The 16,857-nt window shown below is 46.2% G+C and overlaps 1 protein-coding gene across 2 annotated transcripts in view; it reads right to left on the bottom strand.

The window, feature by feature from the left end:
• The window catches only part of LOC144668550 (paladin-like), a 257,514-nt gene that overhangs the window by 169,088 nt on the left and 71,569 nt on the right, over window positions 1-16,857 (bottom strand). For both annotated transcript variants that reach the window (XM_078530692.1, XM_078530693.1), the window contains exons 4-9: window positions 13,676-13,855; window positions 12,141-12,305; window positions 10,413-10,573; window positions 6,591-6,666; window positions 1,078-1,229; window positions 702-798 (exon numbers count right to left, since the gene is read on the bottom strand). In XM_078530692.1, coding sequence (XP_078386818.1) covers window positions 702-798; window positions 1,078-1,229; window positions 6,591-6,666; window positions 10,413-10,573; window positions 12,141-12,305; window positions 13,676-13,855 — 831 coding nt within the window. The remainder of the gene's footprint in view (window positions 1-701; window positions 799-1,077; window positions 1,230-6,590; window positions 6,667-10,412; window positions 10,574-12,140; window positions 12,306-13,675; window positions 13,856-16,857) is intronic.

The raw sequence follows: 16,857 nt of genomic DNA, 5'->3' as shown, positions 1-16,857 counted from the left end.
GACTTGCTAAATGGCCCAGTGGATTACACCACCCAGAGCATGAAAACCAATAACCAACATTGACTTCCATTCATTGCAGTCCTTTTAGGGCTGAGGTAAGGAGAAATTTCTTCACTCAAATGGTTGTGGATCTTTCGAAAGCTCTACCGAGAGAGCGGTGGATTTTCAGTCGTTGAATATATTCAAGACAGAGATCGATAGACTTTTTTGATGCTAAGGGATGCTAAGTGTTTGATGCTAAGGGATGCTAAGTGTCCCTTATCTTAAGTATACAAAGAGTGCTTCACAGGAGGTGGAAAGAAAACAGATGCCTAAGTCAAAGGAGGAAAGATTAGGAGGGCTTATCAAAAAGAAGTGGATTTTAAGGAAGATAGAGTTGAAGGAGGACATTCCAGAGCATGGAACCTTGTTGTTTGGTGGCACAATGTGGCAATGGAAAAGCGCATGAGGCTGAATTCAACAGAATGAGAGGGGTCAGGGAATGGGAGGGCTGTACAATTACAGAAAGTCACTGAGGTAGAGAGGGACAAAGCCATTTAAAAACAAGGACAAGAATTTTAAATTTGGTCACCCAGCAATATTGAACCCAGTTCTGGCTCTCGAATTAGTTCCCAACAAAGTGGACTATTTTTTCTAACTATGAACGCTCGAGTCATTGGAAAATCATGCGTGCGCCCTCAAATAGCAGAACCAACACTGACCTCTTCCACAATCTGTTGTCCCTTTGTCAGGGCCTTGACAAAGTTCTGGATAACCTGCAATTGCTCCCTCTTTTTAATGCTGGTGTTTTGATCGGTCCTGCAAAGAGCAAGGATAGGTTAAGCAAGAGAGAAAAAATGACCAAGCTTATCACATCCATCCAATAGCCAAATGCCCATGGATGCCCTAAGCCTTGCAAGAGACCCACCTTAACTTCAGGCATCAAGATATGGGCCAGAAAATAAAACACAGAGACTTCAAGAAACCTCAAACAGTTAACTGGAATAGAATGACAAGAGAAAGTCCATCCATGTTTACATGTTGGTTAAATTTACATTTTTGGTTCAAATTTCTACTAGTTGACAAATGTCTACTCACCCCCATTTTTCAGGGAAACCCTTTCTGTGGCACATCACAAGGGTCCCCAGAATCATCGCCAAATTTGTCCTGCCAACTCCTACTTGACAGCTGAAGACTAATGCAGGAGGGGGTCTTTTGGGATCCTGAAGTAGTATGAGATTTGGGGTCTCCTTAAAATAAAAACATAAACATGGTTATCATGAAGGATTTCTTAAGGGGCATATATTTTCATTCGGCTATCTTAAGTATAACAGACATGAAGTGACACATTTGACTGCAGCGAATCCTCTTAGCGTTGTGAAGTGTACATCTACTCCCCTCGGTTTAAGGCACTTGGATCAGAGGTTTGAAACGTTTGTGAAAGGTGCTATAGAAATGCAAATCTGTCTTTTTCTTTATGGGGAGTGGGTGGTGGCACTAAAAGGTGACCCTGATTAAGCAAAACCAGCAAGGGGTTATCAAACCCAATGCTTCAGATCAGAGAAGGCAGGAGAGTTACGGGGTCTGTTTTTTGCCTGTGTGGTGGTACGTGTTCACTCAGGGAGCCTAAGTTGCTGTGGCAACATGCACTTTTACACAGGTGTTGTGGGCTGGAACTATAGATAGTGATGGTAGAGGCTCCAATGCTCTTCTCATCACATGGCTGATCAGGAATCACTCCCGCTCTTACCGTCTGCCATTGGCGTGCGTTGGTAGCATTTGTAGGTTGACACTCAACCTGTTTGGCCGGGTTATGAAGGTATCTTCCTTGGCCATCAAATCCTGAGGTGGGACTTGAACCTGGAATTTCTGACTCAAAGGCAGGTCTCACACATTTTTGTCTGTGTACCCAGCTTTAGTGCCCAAGTGCACTAAATTACCTGTAGGTGGCCATGTTGAACTGATGTTGAATATAAAAGGGGTGATACAAGTACTGGTGTCCGTTCACAATATTTAACTACGTTAATGACTTGTGGCGCTCACACAGAGCAACTAAGAACGGACAATAAAACACCACAAGTGAGGTTCACATCCCAAAAAATTTCCCACCTCTGCCTCAGATTCGCTGCAGGAACAGATTTAGTGTATAAATAATCGTTTGGTAGTACAGAGCTTGAGTATTGCTGGAAAAAGAGACTTGTCAAAACTTTTTTGTCTTGCACTCATCAGGACACTTCACTAGAATACCAATATAAGCGGCAAACAACAATTTATACTGTATGAGAAGAGAGTGCTGGGGGGAGCGGACTCTGATTTGTAGAAGTGTTGCCATGGAGAATGCACCAGTTGATGGTGACTGACAGTTAATTGTCAAGCAGTGTTTGAAATTTAAACCAGGCAGCTTGACCCCGATTGGTCTAAGCACTGGCCTGAGGAATCAATCAGCACATGGTTGTCATTTATTTTGTTGAGTGCAAGATGAAAAGCTTCGATAAGTCTCTTTTCTCTGCAATGTAACGTACACTTTGACAGGATACGCTGCAGCAAGATTTGACTTTCAATAAAATGTGTAACAAATTACTGCAGCTCCTTTTAGGAATATATGCACCTAATTATATCAAACAATACCTCACGACTGTTTAAACGGGGTGCAGCAACAGGTACTCTCTTTATTAAACAGCATACAATTTATTCTTCAGATCCCTATCGGTTGGGTTCCATTACTGTAATGTTTAACTCAATGGATTTTGCATAAGCAAACAGTAAATTCAGCTGCACACGGGTCTTAGAGGCGCAAGAAGCTAGGGTGTTTATCCAGTTGCTGTAATCTGCAGAATATAATCTCAAATACACAAACCTGCAAAGGCTCAAGCACTTTGTACTAAAATGGTCAGCGTGCCCAGTGCAGAGTAGTTAGTTTGCACTGCACAGCCTGCCCAAAAATGGCAAAACAAGAACATTGTGTGAAGGAGAGGGAGACGTAAACCAAACTGTTTTGAGAAAGATGAAGAAAAGCAGACAACTTGAAACACCGCAGAAGTCAGGCCCATTGTTTAATGTTCATGCTTTCAATGGTTGTGTCACCTTTAGTTTGATGATAGGTGCAAAAAAAAACCCACACATTTTCCTTCATAAACCAGGCTGAGGTAATAAATAGTAGGAAACTTTCGGAAGCCCCTTGTTTTAACCTGGGTTCAGGTCGGGTGCCTGTGTTACCTCCCGCTCTGCCCACCCACTCTACAACCCAATGTAGCTCGTCAACCCCAACCTGTCCATCCCCGATCAGTGGGTTAGGTTCAAACGGGGGTTTCTGTCTGAACGTAAGCTACAAGGCATCTGCGATCGGAGGCTTTGTACCCCAAATGCACCACAAGTGAAGCAGGACCTCACCCGCTGCCGACCCCAACTGGAAAGCCACATGAAAACTGCCAGGCCACAAACACGTGGACCCAGTGCCTGCAGGGCAGTAGTGGTTGGCGTGTTTCTTCACCCCTAGTCGCTCATGGCCGTGTTGGAAGAGCCGCATTAAATCGAGAGCCTCAGGTTCAATCCCTGGGCGTTGACTGTGTGAAATAATCCCAGTCCAGGGCAGTTAAGAGCATTAAAGGTTACTAAACCAGCAAAGTATTCATACTTCTGGTCAATGCCCAAGATCTCTGTACAGCACAGAAGACACCCAAACTGGTCTATGCTGGTGTTTATGCTCCACACAAGCCTCCTCCCACCCCTTTTCACCTAATCCTATCAACATAAGCCTCTAACTGTTTCTCCTTCAGGTGATTATTTGGCCTCCCCTTGGATGCATTTATGCTACTCACCTCAAGCTATTCCTTGTGCTGGCGAATTTCACATTCTAACCACTCTCTGAGTAAAGAAATCTCTCCTGATTCATTAGTGACTATCTCAGGGACATAGGAAATAAGAGCAGTAGGCCATTCGATCCATCAAGCCTGCTCCGCCATTCACCTAGATCATGGCTGAGCGTCTATTTTAACATCATTTTTCCTGCACTATCCCTGTATCCCTTGATGTTTTTAATATGTAGAAATCTATTGATCTCAGTCTTGAACATACTCAATTATTGAGCCTCCACAGGCCTCTTGGGCAGAGAATTCAAAAGATTCACCACCCTCAGAGTGAAGAAATTTCTCCTCATCTCAGTCCTAAATAGCCTGCCCCTTAGTCTGAGACTGCGTGTGTGCCCTGGTTCTAGACACCAAGTCAGGGGAAACATCCTTCATGCTTAGAGTCATAGAGTTATACAGCACAGAAACAGGCCCTTCAGCCCATCATGTCCATGCTGGCCATCAAACACCTATCTACTCTGATCCCATTTTCCAGCACTTGGCCTGTGGCCCTGTATGCCAAGGCGTTTCAAGTGCTCGTCTAAATACTACTTAAATGTTGCGAGGATTCCTGCCTCTACCACCCCCTCGAGGCAGTGAGTTACAGGTTCCAACCACCCTCTGGGTGAAATGCCTGGTAAGCCACTCAGTTCAAGGGCAATTAGGGATGGGCAACAAGCACTGACCTTGCCAGCGACGCTCACATCTCGTGAAAGAGTAAAGGTCAAAGTGGCAAAAGCGTGAGGCCAGATGGTGAAATATGATGGGTTGCAGGTCAAAGGGCAGAAGGCCGATCCCTAGATAGAGAATATGCTGCAGGTTGGGCTGATAATGAAAAACGTGAAGCAAGGAAATGAAGAAACCAAAAGGCCGAGACCATGAGGGCTCTGATGCTTCGTGGACTGAGGCTGCACCTTCAATGACCCTGAGAACTGCACCTTGGGAGACTGGATGGGCCTAGCAGATTCAAAAACCGCGCAGAGAAACCAGGGGACAAGCAAGCAGTGATGGTGGATATAAGGAGAGCCTTGGGCCCAGCTAGATTGCGAGGTAAGGGTGGCGGTGATAGAAATTGAGATTGTGTAGGGTCTTTTAATGGGGTGGACAAAAACGAAACGACTCCTTGGAGGGAATTTTAACCAAAATGAGTCAGAAAAGAGGTGCAGCCAAAGTCTTAAAGATCTGAATCCCAATCCAAATCTGCCTCGATCCTGCCCACTTCCGGCTTTAACAGAGACCACGAGGTGGGCCAGTGACCAACCCAATCCAAGGAGACGGGTTGGTACGTTAAATATGATAATGAGTTTGCGGACCTCATTGTCGTTCAGCTTTTGAACTTTAACTGTTGTCAGCCGGCCCTCAGGAAACCCAGCATTCACATTCAATTGGGGGCTTGGAGCATCGAGGTGAGTGCTTCACATCTACCCTCCTGGATCCAGGATGCCACCCTGATCAGGCACCTGGCTGCCCCCAAAACCACCGACCTTCATCACGGGGCCTTTGATCTCCCTGTCACCCTGAGGCCTGTTCCTCCACATCAAGGCTTCCGACTCCACTACTAGGCCTCCGGTTTCACCCCCCCAAACTCCACTAAGGCCTCTGACCTCAACCCCCAGGCCTTGACCTCATACCGCGCCCCCACTCCAATCCCACCCCCTCCCAATCCTCTGTCTCACAAGGCCCCCAAATTCCCCACCACCCTGACCCCCAAAGGCCTCTGATCTTCAACCCTTGACCTCTCCCCCTCAGGCCTCATGTCCTCACTCCCCAGGGCCCCCTGAGGTGGCAGCCTCTGTCCCTTCCCCAACCAAACCTCCTTCCACCCACCCCGACCCCCATATTCTGTCAACTCCCCTCTACCCACCATGAGATCGAGCCCACCCCGCCCCCGTCACACACGTAACTGTCCTGTCACCTTCACTGACAGGTTCCCCCATCCGACTGGAAACCAAGTCAATCAGGGCAGGGCGCTGAGTGGGGAAGCCACACGGAATCCAAACTGCTGGCTTCTCTGTGGCTCTTTGGCCCAGCCACTGCCAGTGGCTCAGTTCAGTAAAAAATCCAGGTCTGTGGCTACACTTGTCACTTCACCCAGTATCTTGTTTAAACCCAGCCTCACAGGGTTAACGGGGAAAAGAAATCCTACAGCTATGACATTCCCCTCCCCCGCCCCTCAACTCCAGTCACCACTCACTGTGAAGACTCCCACTCGGGTGAGATCCTGGATAAGTTCCCAGTCAAGGCTTCCCACAAATAAAAAGAGGGAAGAAAGACGAGTATGGAGCAATGGGAACGTTGCCATTTTTAATTACACTTCATTCCCAATGGATGTGTTCTTAACCAAGCAGTGAACGCATCAAAATGGGAACTTGCAACCAAGACGAGCGCAGCTCATTTTAGTTTGGGCAATTGTCACCGTACACTCTCTCTCTCGTTCTCTCTCACTTTATGCTCTGCACTTGCACTAAAGCAACTAACTGCAACAGAGATGAGAGACGCACAAAGTCGAGACTCGTGTGTGGGCTGATCAAACTCATTTAAAAAACTAAAGATAAACCAGCAGAGGGACTTCTGCCTACATGATGCAGCGATCTCCAATAACCCTGGGGGGGTGGGACAGAAAAACGAAAAAGCATTCTGAATTAAAAAGGAAACAGGACGATGGCAGGTAGCATCTGTATCGCGAGTTGGAGTGACCAACGCCAAAGGGTCAGCGGATCTGGAAGGTTTCAGTGGTCCTGTGTTACGTGAAGTGTGCACACTTACCCTGAGCGAATTAATAAAAGCGTCTAGCTGTGACTGTAGCGGTAAGCCATCCACAGACAGAGGTAACCGGTGATACCTAAAATAACAGGCACCAAACAAAACATTATCACAGAGAAGAACAAATAGACACAGCCTCAGCTAATTAGAAACCCTTATGTAATCGCCTGTTAGCAGCTACTTATAATAACCGTTTATTACTGAGGCCCTTGGGATGTTATTTACTGGCTGAATGAACAGCGTATAAATGACAATTTGCGAGCGAGTTCTCAGCATCTTGACTGGGATTATAAATGAGGCCCCACTGGTTTTATCCCCTTCCACCACACATTGAAAATGAATCTGGGAACTAATTAGCTAATGTCAATTAAGAAACAGTAACAATGGGCAGGACAGGGGGAAGAGGGAGGGGGGCGGGGGTTTGAACTGGTACATTGCTGGTTGTGGTGTAAATAGAGTGATGACTGTGGACTGGGAGTGCACGGTTTTGTGGCGGGTACCAGTTGTGCTGGTACAAGAAGCACAACTTTACACTCTGGCCCAGCTGGGAGGTTGTGTGAGTCAAAAACCCTTCGCATAGGCTTCCTTGCTGAAAAGGAAAGGGAATTAAAACAAAAACGTTGGGAAATAACCGAATCGAACGAACAACGGAGTAAATCCAATGTACCATAAGACCATATGACATAGGAGCAGAAATTAGGCCATTCGGCCCATCGAATCTGCTCCGCCATTCAATCATGGCTGATAAGTTTCTCAACCCCATTCTCCCGCCTTCTCCCCGTAACCTTTGATCCCCTTACCAATCAAGAACCTATCTATCTCGGTCTTAAATACACTCAATGACCTGGCCTCCACAGCCTTCTGTGACAATGAATTCCATAGATTCACCACTCTCTGGCTAAAGAAGTTTCTCCTCATCTCTGTTCTAAAAGGTCTTCCCTTTACTCTGAGGCTGTGCCCTCGGGTCCTAGTCTCTCCTACTAATGGAAACATCTTCCCCACGTCCACTCTATCCAGGCCTTTCAGTATTCTGTAAGTTTCAATCAGATCCCCCATCATCCTTCTAAACTCCATCGAGCATAGACCCAGAGTCCTCAAACGTACCATCGACCATGAGGCTCTTATTAAAAAGGGTTTTGGACAGTCAGCTAAAAATGGTAATCGTTGGGAATGCATGAGGTCGTTTCTTGAATTGGTGCTCCCAACGCGGAGCCTCATATGGGGGAGGGTGGCGGGGGGGGGCGGGGGGTATCGGGAACTCGGGCACGGAGGTCGTTTTCAGGAAAATCGTACGGATGCGCTGACCTCAGCATCCAAAACGTGCCACGTGTATTAGTCGCTCGTCAAATCCACCCGAGAAGATGAGAGCAGGTTCTGCTGCCATTTTCATGTTGATGAATTGAAACAGCAGAACAGGTTTAATCGCTTAATAGCCAAGCCCACTCCAGCAAGAAGTGAGCAATCCCCCTGCCATTCTGCACCAGTCTGGCTATCCGAAAACCGCCAATGTCTGAAAGCTGGAGCGTTTTTTGAAACCGCCGCCGCCTGGCTTTCCCTCCTCGCCACCATCTCGGTCTAAGCTGTGAAGGCTGGACCATCCCCTGGAGCTGCTCCCAGTCCAACACCAACACTCCCCCAAAATGCGGCGGGAGCCCCCATTGACAGAGCCTCTGCTGCACTTCCAGCAAAGTAACACTGAGGGACCTTGATGCAGCTCCAAGGAATTTCCTTGGCCCGCCTGGCGGCACTTTATCCGTTTCTTTCAAAGCTGCCCTCTGCGATCCTCACTTGAAAAGCACGCCCTGATCGCTCTACATGTCTGAACCGGCCCGAACCTCCCCACCTGAAAACCAGCAAGATCCAAAATCCGGCACAGACTCAGTCCCCAAGGTTACCAGTTTTCGGCTGCTAACCCTGTCTAACTTTAACCTTTTGCAAATGGGCAACTCAAAAATCATTTAGAAGGGGTCTTTTGGAACTGCCCCACTTATCTCCAAACTTTAACCGTTAGCCGTGTGGTGAGCAGGGCTCCACACAGATACAGGACCTTCATCAATAGCCCCCGCTCCATGAGTTCAGCTAATGACCCTCCCCGCCAATTGAGGGTGTGCTGCATTGTTGAAGATGCTGTCTGTCAGATGACCCATTAAACCAGTGTCCCTGCTCAAGGGGACGTTAAAGATGCCGGGAAGGGTGTGAAGAGATGCAGGGAGGCGTCCTGGGAAGACGCCTGGTCACCATCCCCTCCTCAACCAATTAAAAGCTGACCGGCTCATCACTCATCTCGTTACTAACTTGTAGGACTGCGCTGTGCGCAAAACTGGCGCCTTTAGTTTAATGCGTCATCCGAAGGTCGGCATCTTCAGCAATGTGGCACTCCCTCAAGCGTCAGGCTGGGTTTTGAGGGGAAGTGATGCAGCTGCTTCAGAGGGAAAAGAGACACCAGCTGAGCTAAGCCAACATCTCAGACAAGAATATGTTCCCTTCCAGGCATTTGATGTAACACAGGCCATTCAAAATAAACAGCAAAGAAAGGTTCAGTGGCAAATATATCTCTTTACCATAAACATGGAAATGTCTATGGAAAGTTAGGAGAGAGAGAGCGAGAGTGGCATCTCATAAAGATGCATCAGACTAAACAACGCTAACTTGGGTCCTCGTTCAAACAGTTGTTTTTTTCACAGGAACATTGTGAAAATGACAATGACAAACGCCAAATATTAGCTTGCAGCACATTTTATTTTGTTCCACCTCACTCCAAACTAGAATACACGGATTACCCTGCTGCAGCATGCTAGTTCAGAGTGAAGTGGTCATTAAAATGACCCACACAAGCCACGGCATTTTATGTGTGAGTATTACTGAAAGGAGACCAAAAATAAAAGCTGCCTTTCGCTATGGTCGTTTTAAAATGTTTTCTTGCTCTATGTATTTGTGTGGTTTCAACTAGGTTCAGTTTCCCAGAAACCTGAGGTCACAGCCTCATTTCTCAGAAAACCTTTTAGAAACCAGCAAAGGGCCACCAAAATGTTGACAGAAAGGGTAAGCTAGGATACAACTCCGAGATTACTGCAGCCTTTCAATAGCTTGCCTCAATTTGTCTTCTCTATGGGTGAGACTGAGCAGAAAGAGGGGGCAGATAACTGAACTGAGGGGGGAGCATCACACCTGATCCCAGACCCACATCCCCAGCCCAGCCCCAAACCCCCAGCCCTGCCATACACTCCCCCCAGCTCAGCTGTACCCACCTCCCCAGCCTAATCCCACCGCCCCACTCCCCTAACACAGTCCCATTCTCCAAACCCATTCCAGCAAAGCCATCGGACAACGAGTAAGGAATCTGTCGTTTCTGGTGACTGTAGCATCTCTGGGAACTCCCACATTCCAGACCTCACCTCCCAAACAGCACCGCCCCAGGGGATACATACAGGGCACCTGTGTCTTTAATGAATCTTACATGTTGCTATCTTCAGCTGAGGAGGGTAAAGCTGGTGAGTCTCCATCAAGCTAGAAATTAGTTATACCTCTTGGGCAAAAAATAAATATAAACTTGAGCATTTTCCCCACCAAAACATTGAGGGGAGTACCCTTGAGTATTTACTTACCCTTTAGTGACAACCTCAGATTAGCAGTCCATTTGAACAGTATCCCACTCCAACCATCCTTTCAGTCAGGTTAAGAGGGTACCCAATTAGAGTTGTATGCTGCTGCGGTTATATGCCGTGGATTTACCGACAACATATCTTTGAGGGGGGAAACACCCCAAACGTGCATATCGTAGGACTTTTCACCTTTAGGATAACCATAGTAACTCACTCTCCGTACCTGTAAGAAGGCTTGGTGAAGAAAGGTCTTTTGTAAACCTCTTCTGTTACATGGATGTCCTCTTCACTGCAAATACAAATAGTCCGAGGCTCATCCTTAAAGTGTTCTATGTCATTATAGACATAATTGATATTTTCGTTCAGCTGGGCAAAGTTATAAAGCTGAAAATTGAGAGCAAAAGTGTATAGAATTTTCATTTCTAATACATGCTGCAATATTCACTAGGTACAATCTCCATTTTGATTACCACGGTAACACTGCTGGTTTGGGTGCTATGGTATGGCCAACCTATCCGATCGCACCATTGATACAAACACTTCCTGACTATGAAGCCGGGAAGGTCCAATTTGCCAGTTATCAGGCCCATTATTGAGTTGGGTGAGCCGATCTTTGCTGGTGCAGCCATTGGGCTGGGCAATGGGCCTCAGCATTCTTCATGTAGAAGAGGTGCAGAAGATAAAGTCAACTAGGCTCCCGAGTGCTGCTCCTGGGAGTGTTGTCAGATCAGAGTGAGCTGTGACGCTCCAACAGTCCATTAGCCTGTCAACAATCACAGTTAGCTATAGTACTGGGGCATACAAAACTCAGCAAGAGTCAACGCTTTGAGTATTTTCACCATATTATCCTGGAGCTCAAGTTTCACACTTTTTTTTAAAAAGGTAATTTTTTAAATTTGTTTTTTCATGGGATGTGGATGTCGCTGGCAAGGTCAGCATTTGTTGCCCATCCCTAATTGTCTTTGAATTGAGTGGTTTGCAAGGCCATTTCAGAGGGCATTGTTGTGGATCTGAAGTCACATGTAGGCCAGACCAGGTAAGGATGACTTAAAGGACGTTAGTGAACCAGATGGGTTTTTACAACAATTGATGATTTCATGGTCACCGTTACTGAGGCTAGCTTTACATTCCAGGTTACTAATTGAATTCAAAGTCCACCAGCTGCCATGGTGGGATTTGAACCTGTATCCCCAGAGCATTAGCCCAGGTCTCAGGATTACTAGCCCAGTGACATTACCACTACGTCACCATCTTCTCCAATTCACTGAGAGATTACATAATGTTGTGCCTAATTTCTTACACAATATTACACTGCATTATCTTCCATGATTATACCGTTTAACATTTTATTTGGATTTGCTCTATTACATGAAAGACAAGGCAGGGAAAAGCACTAACAGCATTTTATGTGTGACAACAAATTGCCTCTCTCCACCATCTTAAACATCATAAACTGTCCCCGGCAGGTTTTGAAGAGGGTCTTAAAGATGGGGAGGTCCAGCAAGCGAATTGCAGTTCATGTGTTATAATTCGCTGCTCATTCACTGAGCAAATAAGGAAAAGACTGGCTCCAGATTCCTCAACAGGAGTCTATTCACAACACCCAGAGAACATAGGCACAGGCACCCTTTTCCTCCCCCACACAGGTGAAAACCGGTTCTTATATACACCTAAGAATAATGCCCTAACCTTCCCCCCCAGTTAATAACAGCTGCTCTCACGTACAACTAGAGCACGCCCTTCATTGTAACAGGCTCGCAATGTTACCACTGGACAGCTGAAGGCACAGCCGCCACAGGTGTCATGACGGAAATGGGGCATGCGCAACCGACCAGGTTTGGACCAGGAATGCAGAGTCCATCATGCCTCCTCAAACATTTCAAAGCGTTCCTCCCTGCAGTGAAGAGATTGGCCATATAAAGTGTTATGGATGAAGAATATCCAAGTCTACCTCCTTCCTGATGGTCAGCTCTAGTTTTTCCACTTTCACGTCTCTCCCCAAGTCGTGAAGGTTCTCATGAAGATTTTCTTTGCTTCTGGGAGTGTATGGAATAAAGTCATTATCCACGTGCAGGAAAACGACAGGCTCCTCACGAATGCAGTAAAACAGAATTTCCTGCCAAAAGGAAGAACATTCATTAAAGAAGGAAGACTTGTATTTATATAGTGCCCTTCAGGACATCTCAAAGTGCTCTATAGTCAATGATGTACTTCTGAAGTGTAGTCGCTGTTGTAATTTAGGAAATGTGGCAACCAATTTGCACACAGCAAGCTCCCACAAGCATCAATGAGATAAATGGCCAGACAACCTGTTTAAGTAATGGTGGCTGAGGGATAAATGTTGGCCGTGACACCAGAAATCTCCCCCAGCTTTTCTTTGAATTTGTTTTTAACCACCATACAAGGCAAATAGGGCTTCAGCTTCACTTCCCAATGGAAAGACAGTGCTTCCAACAGTGCAGCATTCCCTCAGCACTGCATGGAAAAGTCAGCCTAGATTTGGTGCTCACATCTCTGCAATAGGGTTTGAACCTCTGACATAGAGGTAAGAGGAGTATCAAGAGGAGGGAAGGCTGACTCCTTGGTCCAAATAGATTCGAGAACCGGAACGAGAATTTTTTTTACAGTCTTATCACCAACAAATGTTTCCATCTCTTAAAACTCCAAAGTCATCAGCCTCCTGATGCTGCCTCAAGTCTGTGATGATAGAGCAGATTTTTATCAAATAACCACCTCCCTTTTTACAATAATGGTTCCTTCTGACATCTGATCTATTTATTTTTCACTAGTGAATCTTTGGAACTCTCTTCCCTAGAGAATGGTGGAGGTGGGGCCAATGAGTATTTTTAAGACAGAGGCAGGTAGATTCTTGACTAACAAGGGAGTCAAAGGTTATTGGAGGGAGGCGGAATGTGGAGTTGAGGCCAGAATCAGATCAGCCACAACCTTATCGAATGACAGAGCAGGCTCGAGGGGCCGAATGGCCTACTCCTGCCCCTAATTCGTATGTTCATAAGTGTGGGTTTTAAAAGGAAGGAGTTTCACAATTTCAGGATCCGGAGATGGAATGTGTTTGGGTAGGAGAGTTTACGATGACTCTCCTGATTTCAGTTCATTAGCTGACAGTCTCCAATTGGTATTAATAAAACAATGGGGTGTGATGCCATTGATTTTAAACTGGCTAATAGGCCAATTGTAAAAGCGTTGTTGCTCTCGCTAGCTTATCACTTTAATGCAGCCTGACCTGCAAGTCTGCTGAGATAGTCCCCTACGCAGAATAGGAACTGGTTCTGATAACCAATTTCCTGTATGGAAATGGCAGGGGGGGTTTGCAGAAGGGGGTCTCTTGCTAAAATAACACAGGAAGTTCTGTATTGTCAAGAACACGGACAAGAGCTAGACAAAAAAAAAGTAGTGATTTGCAGGTTTGAGTTTGCACACAATGATCTGAAAAGATTAGCAATGGAACAAAGATGGGCAACTGACCTCATAACCCTCTTGCTGAAAGACTTGGAGAACCCGTTTGAAACCATTAAGACTGGGTTGTCCCATTCCAAACACTGGATAGCTTCCTTTGGCCTGCCTGAAGTTGGGTACTCCATAGCTGCCGGTAGTGTTCAAGACGTCTAACTTACTGTAGATATCACAGACCATAAAATACTTCCCCTGAAACACAACGCAAAGTTCAATCGTAGGTGAACTCCAAATGCACACCAAGTATATGGGGCGGGATTTAGAATAAAAGCATTTAAATAAACGGCTGGGTGGTTAGTTATGACGGTCGGGTCCCCAATCGCTCACATTAACTTCAGATTGGTAGAAATCAAGTTTCTACCGTACGAGCAACAACAAGAATTTTCATTTATGTAGCGCCTTTAGCACACTAAAATGCCCCAAAACAAAATTTGACACCGAGCCACATAAGGAGATATTAGGACAGGTGACCAAAAGCTTGGTCAAAGAGGGAGGGTTTAAGTAGCATCTTAAAGGATGAAAGGGAGGCAATGAAGTTTAGGGAGGGGTGTTCCAGCCTTTAGAACCTAGGCTGCAGGAGACACAGTCGCCAATGGCAGAGCGATTAAAATCGGGGAGGCACGAGAGGCCAAGAGTTGGAGAAGCACAGAGGTTTGAGTGTTGTAGAACCAGAGAAGGGTACAAAGATAGGGAGGGAGAGGAGACTGAGGGATCCAAACTCAAGGATGAGGATTTTTAAAATCGAGGCATTGCTGGACCAGCAGCCAGTCTTGGTCAGTGAGCACATAGGTGATGGGTTAAATTATTTGAGGGCAAGATCCCTCGCCAAAGATTATGCTTTGTTAATCCCGACTTCAATTCAGTGAAACTTTGCAGCCAAACAATTGACAACTCCACAGAAAGATGGAAGTCTGGAGCTAAAGGATGGACCTATTGGGGAGTTTACCTGCTTCCTCACTCCTGCTGGGACAGCTCCGTTCATTTGACTGGAAAACACTGACTGCTGCAGCCAATGTGTAAGGAGAGTCTCTGTTTTCAAGATATTGGAACAATTAAGTATTTTTTCCAAGTAAAAACCTTCAACGCAGTATTTCAAATCCTGGTTTTCAAACATTTGCACAGCTATTTGCATTCCTTGACTTTCAGAGTAGTTATGACAACAAAAGCCTTTTTTTTAAAAAAAATAAACTATGCCTATCCAGTTCACCAGACTGATTCCTGGGATGGCTGGTGGGTCCAGAACCAGGGGACACAGTCTCAGAATAAGGCGTAGGCCGTTTAGGACTGAATGTGGAGGAATTTCTTCACTCAGGGGGTGGTGAATCTTTGGAATCCTCTACCCCAGAGGCTGTGGAAGCTCAATCATTGAGCATGTTCGAGACAGGGGTTGATAGATTTCTAGATAGTAAAGGCATCAAGGAGGATGGTGCGGGAAAATAGCATTGAAGTAAAAGATCATCCATGATCTAACTGAATGGTGGAACAGGCTTGATGGGACGAATGGCCCACTCCTGTTCCTATGCTCCTCCGCCTTCGAAGACTCTTGGAGGGTATCCCAGCTGAGATGCATCCAGTTCAGACTGGATGTCCAATGAGTGCACACTTTTCAATAGGGCCACTGGATAGGGATCAGGAGTGGGAAATCCATGTGATCTAGCAGAGAACTCCCTGTGTGTGTGTGTGTGTGTGTGTGTGTGCGTGACTCAATGTCACACTTGGCCTGGGGTCTGGGCCAAGGAGTAAGGAGGAAAAGTGGTGGGGGGAGTGAGAAAGAGGAGAAAAGGTGAGAGAGAGAGGAGGAGAAGGAAAGGAAAGAGAAAAGGGGGAAGAAAGGACAGAGAGGAAAGGGAAGAGGAAGAAAGAGGGGAAGAGGAAGAAAGGAGAGAGAGGGAAGGGAAGAGGAAGAAAGAGGGGAAGAGGAAGAAAGGAGAGAGAGAGGGGAAGAAAGGAGAGAGAGGGAAGGGAACAGGAAGAAAGAGGGGAAGAGGAAGAAAGGAGAGAGAGGGAAGGGAAGAGGAAGAAAGAGGGGAAGAGGAAGAAAGGAGAGAGAGAGGGGAAGAAAGGAGAGAGAGGGCAGGGAAGAGGAAGAAAGAGGGGAAGAGGAAGAAAGGAGAGAGAGAGAGGGGAAGAAAGGAGAGAGAGGGAAGGGAAGAGGAAGAAAGAGGGGAAGAGGAAGAAAGGAGAGAGAGGGAAGGGAAGAGGAAGAAAGAGGGGAAGAGAAAGAAAGGAGAGAGAGGGAAGGGAAGAGGAAGAAAGGAGAGAGAGGGGGAGAGTATGAAAGATGAGAGGGGAAGGTGGAAGAAAGGAGAGCAAGAAATGAAGAGGAAGGAAGGAAAGAGAAAGAGGAGGGGGGGTAAGAGGAAGAAAGGAGAGAGCAAGAGGGGAAGACGAATAAAGGAAAGAGAGGGGGGAAGAGGAGGAAATCAGCATCAAACAATGAGATCACACACACTGACCCTCAGTTCTGTACAATCCTGTTGAACAGTTTGTGGAACAGGTGCTCATTGTCCTGGTGGCCCAGAGAGAATCATTAACATAAAGCCAGGGTACATGTCCGATATAAAATGACAAATCTAATTTCACATGAGAACATCACGTCTGAAAATAAATTTGGATGACGAAGGCCATTTGGCCCATCGTCATCCATCTATCCGGCCACATTCAATTCTCTTATAAATTATTCCGGGACTATTGGCTGGTGGTTTATTTCACAAGTTGATTGCTCTCCCTACAAAGAAAGAGTTCTTGACATCAGCCCGAAAATGATCTTTTACTAGTTTACTGTGCTCCTGGTCCTAATCGCACAGTTTAATGTATATTGTATAGTAATCTAACTTTTTTCCATAAATTCAGCTATCGCATTCACCCCCATACAATGGCCTCTTAGTCACTGCTGAGCGTTCTTTAAGCTGCAAATATACTGGCAAAGAGCTTGTCACACTGACTCAAGCTTTCAATCTGAAACAAGGGGACATAATCTTTGAAATTATATCTAGGCCATTAAGGAGCAAAACTAGGAAGTATTCTTCTCACTTAGCGATCTGGAATTCTCTCTCCTAAAAAGGTGTGGATGCTGAGGCGGTGAGTTGGGGTGGGTGGGTGGGAGGCGGGAGCGTGAGTTGGAGCTTTCAAGACTGAGATTAATAGGTTTTGGTCGGGTTAGAGTATCACCGTCGCGAAATGTTTTGCAAGTC

The sequence above is a fragment of the Cetorhinus maximus genome, chromosome 27, assembly GCF_964194155.1.
Source record: "Cetorhinus maximus chromosome 27, sCetMax3.hap1.1, whole genome shotgun sequence".
Lineage (NCBI taxonomy): Eukaryota > Metazoa > Chordata > Chondrichthyes > Lamniformes > Cetorhinidae > Cetorhinus > Cetorhinus maximus.
Note: the sequence above shows the minus strand (reverse complement) of the source record. Positions and strands in the feature narration are given on the sequence as shown.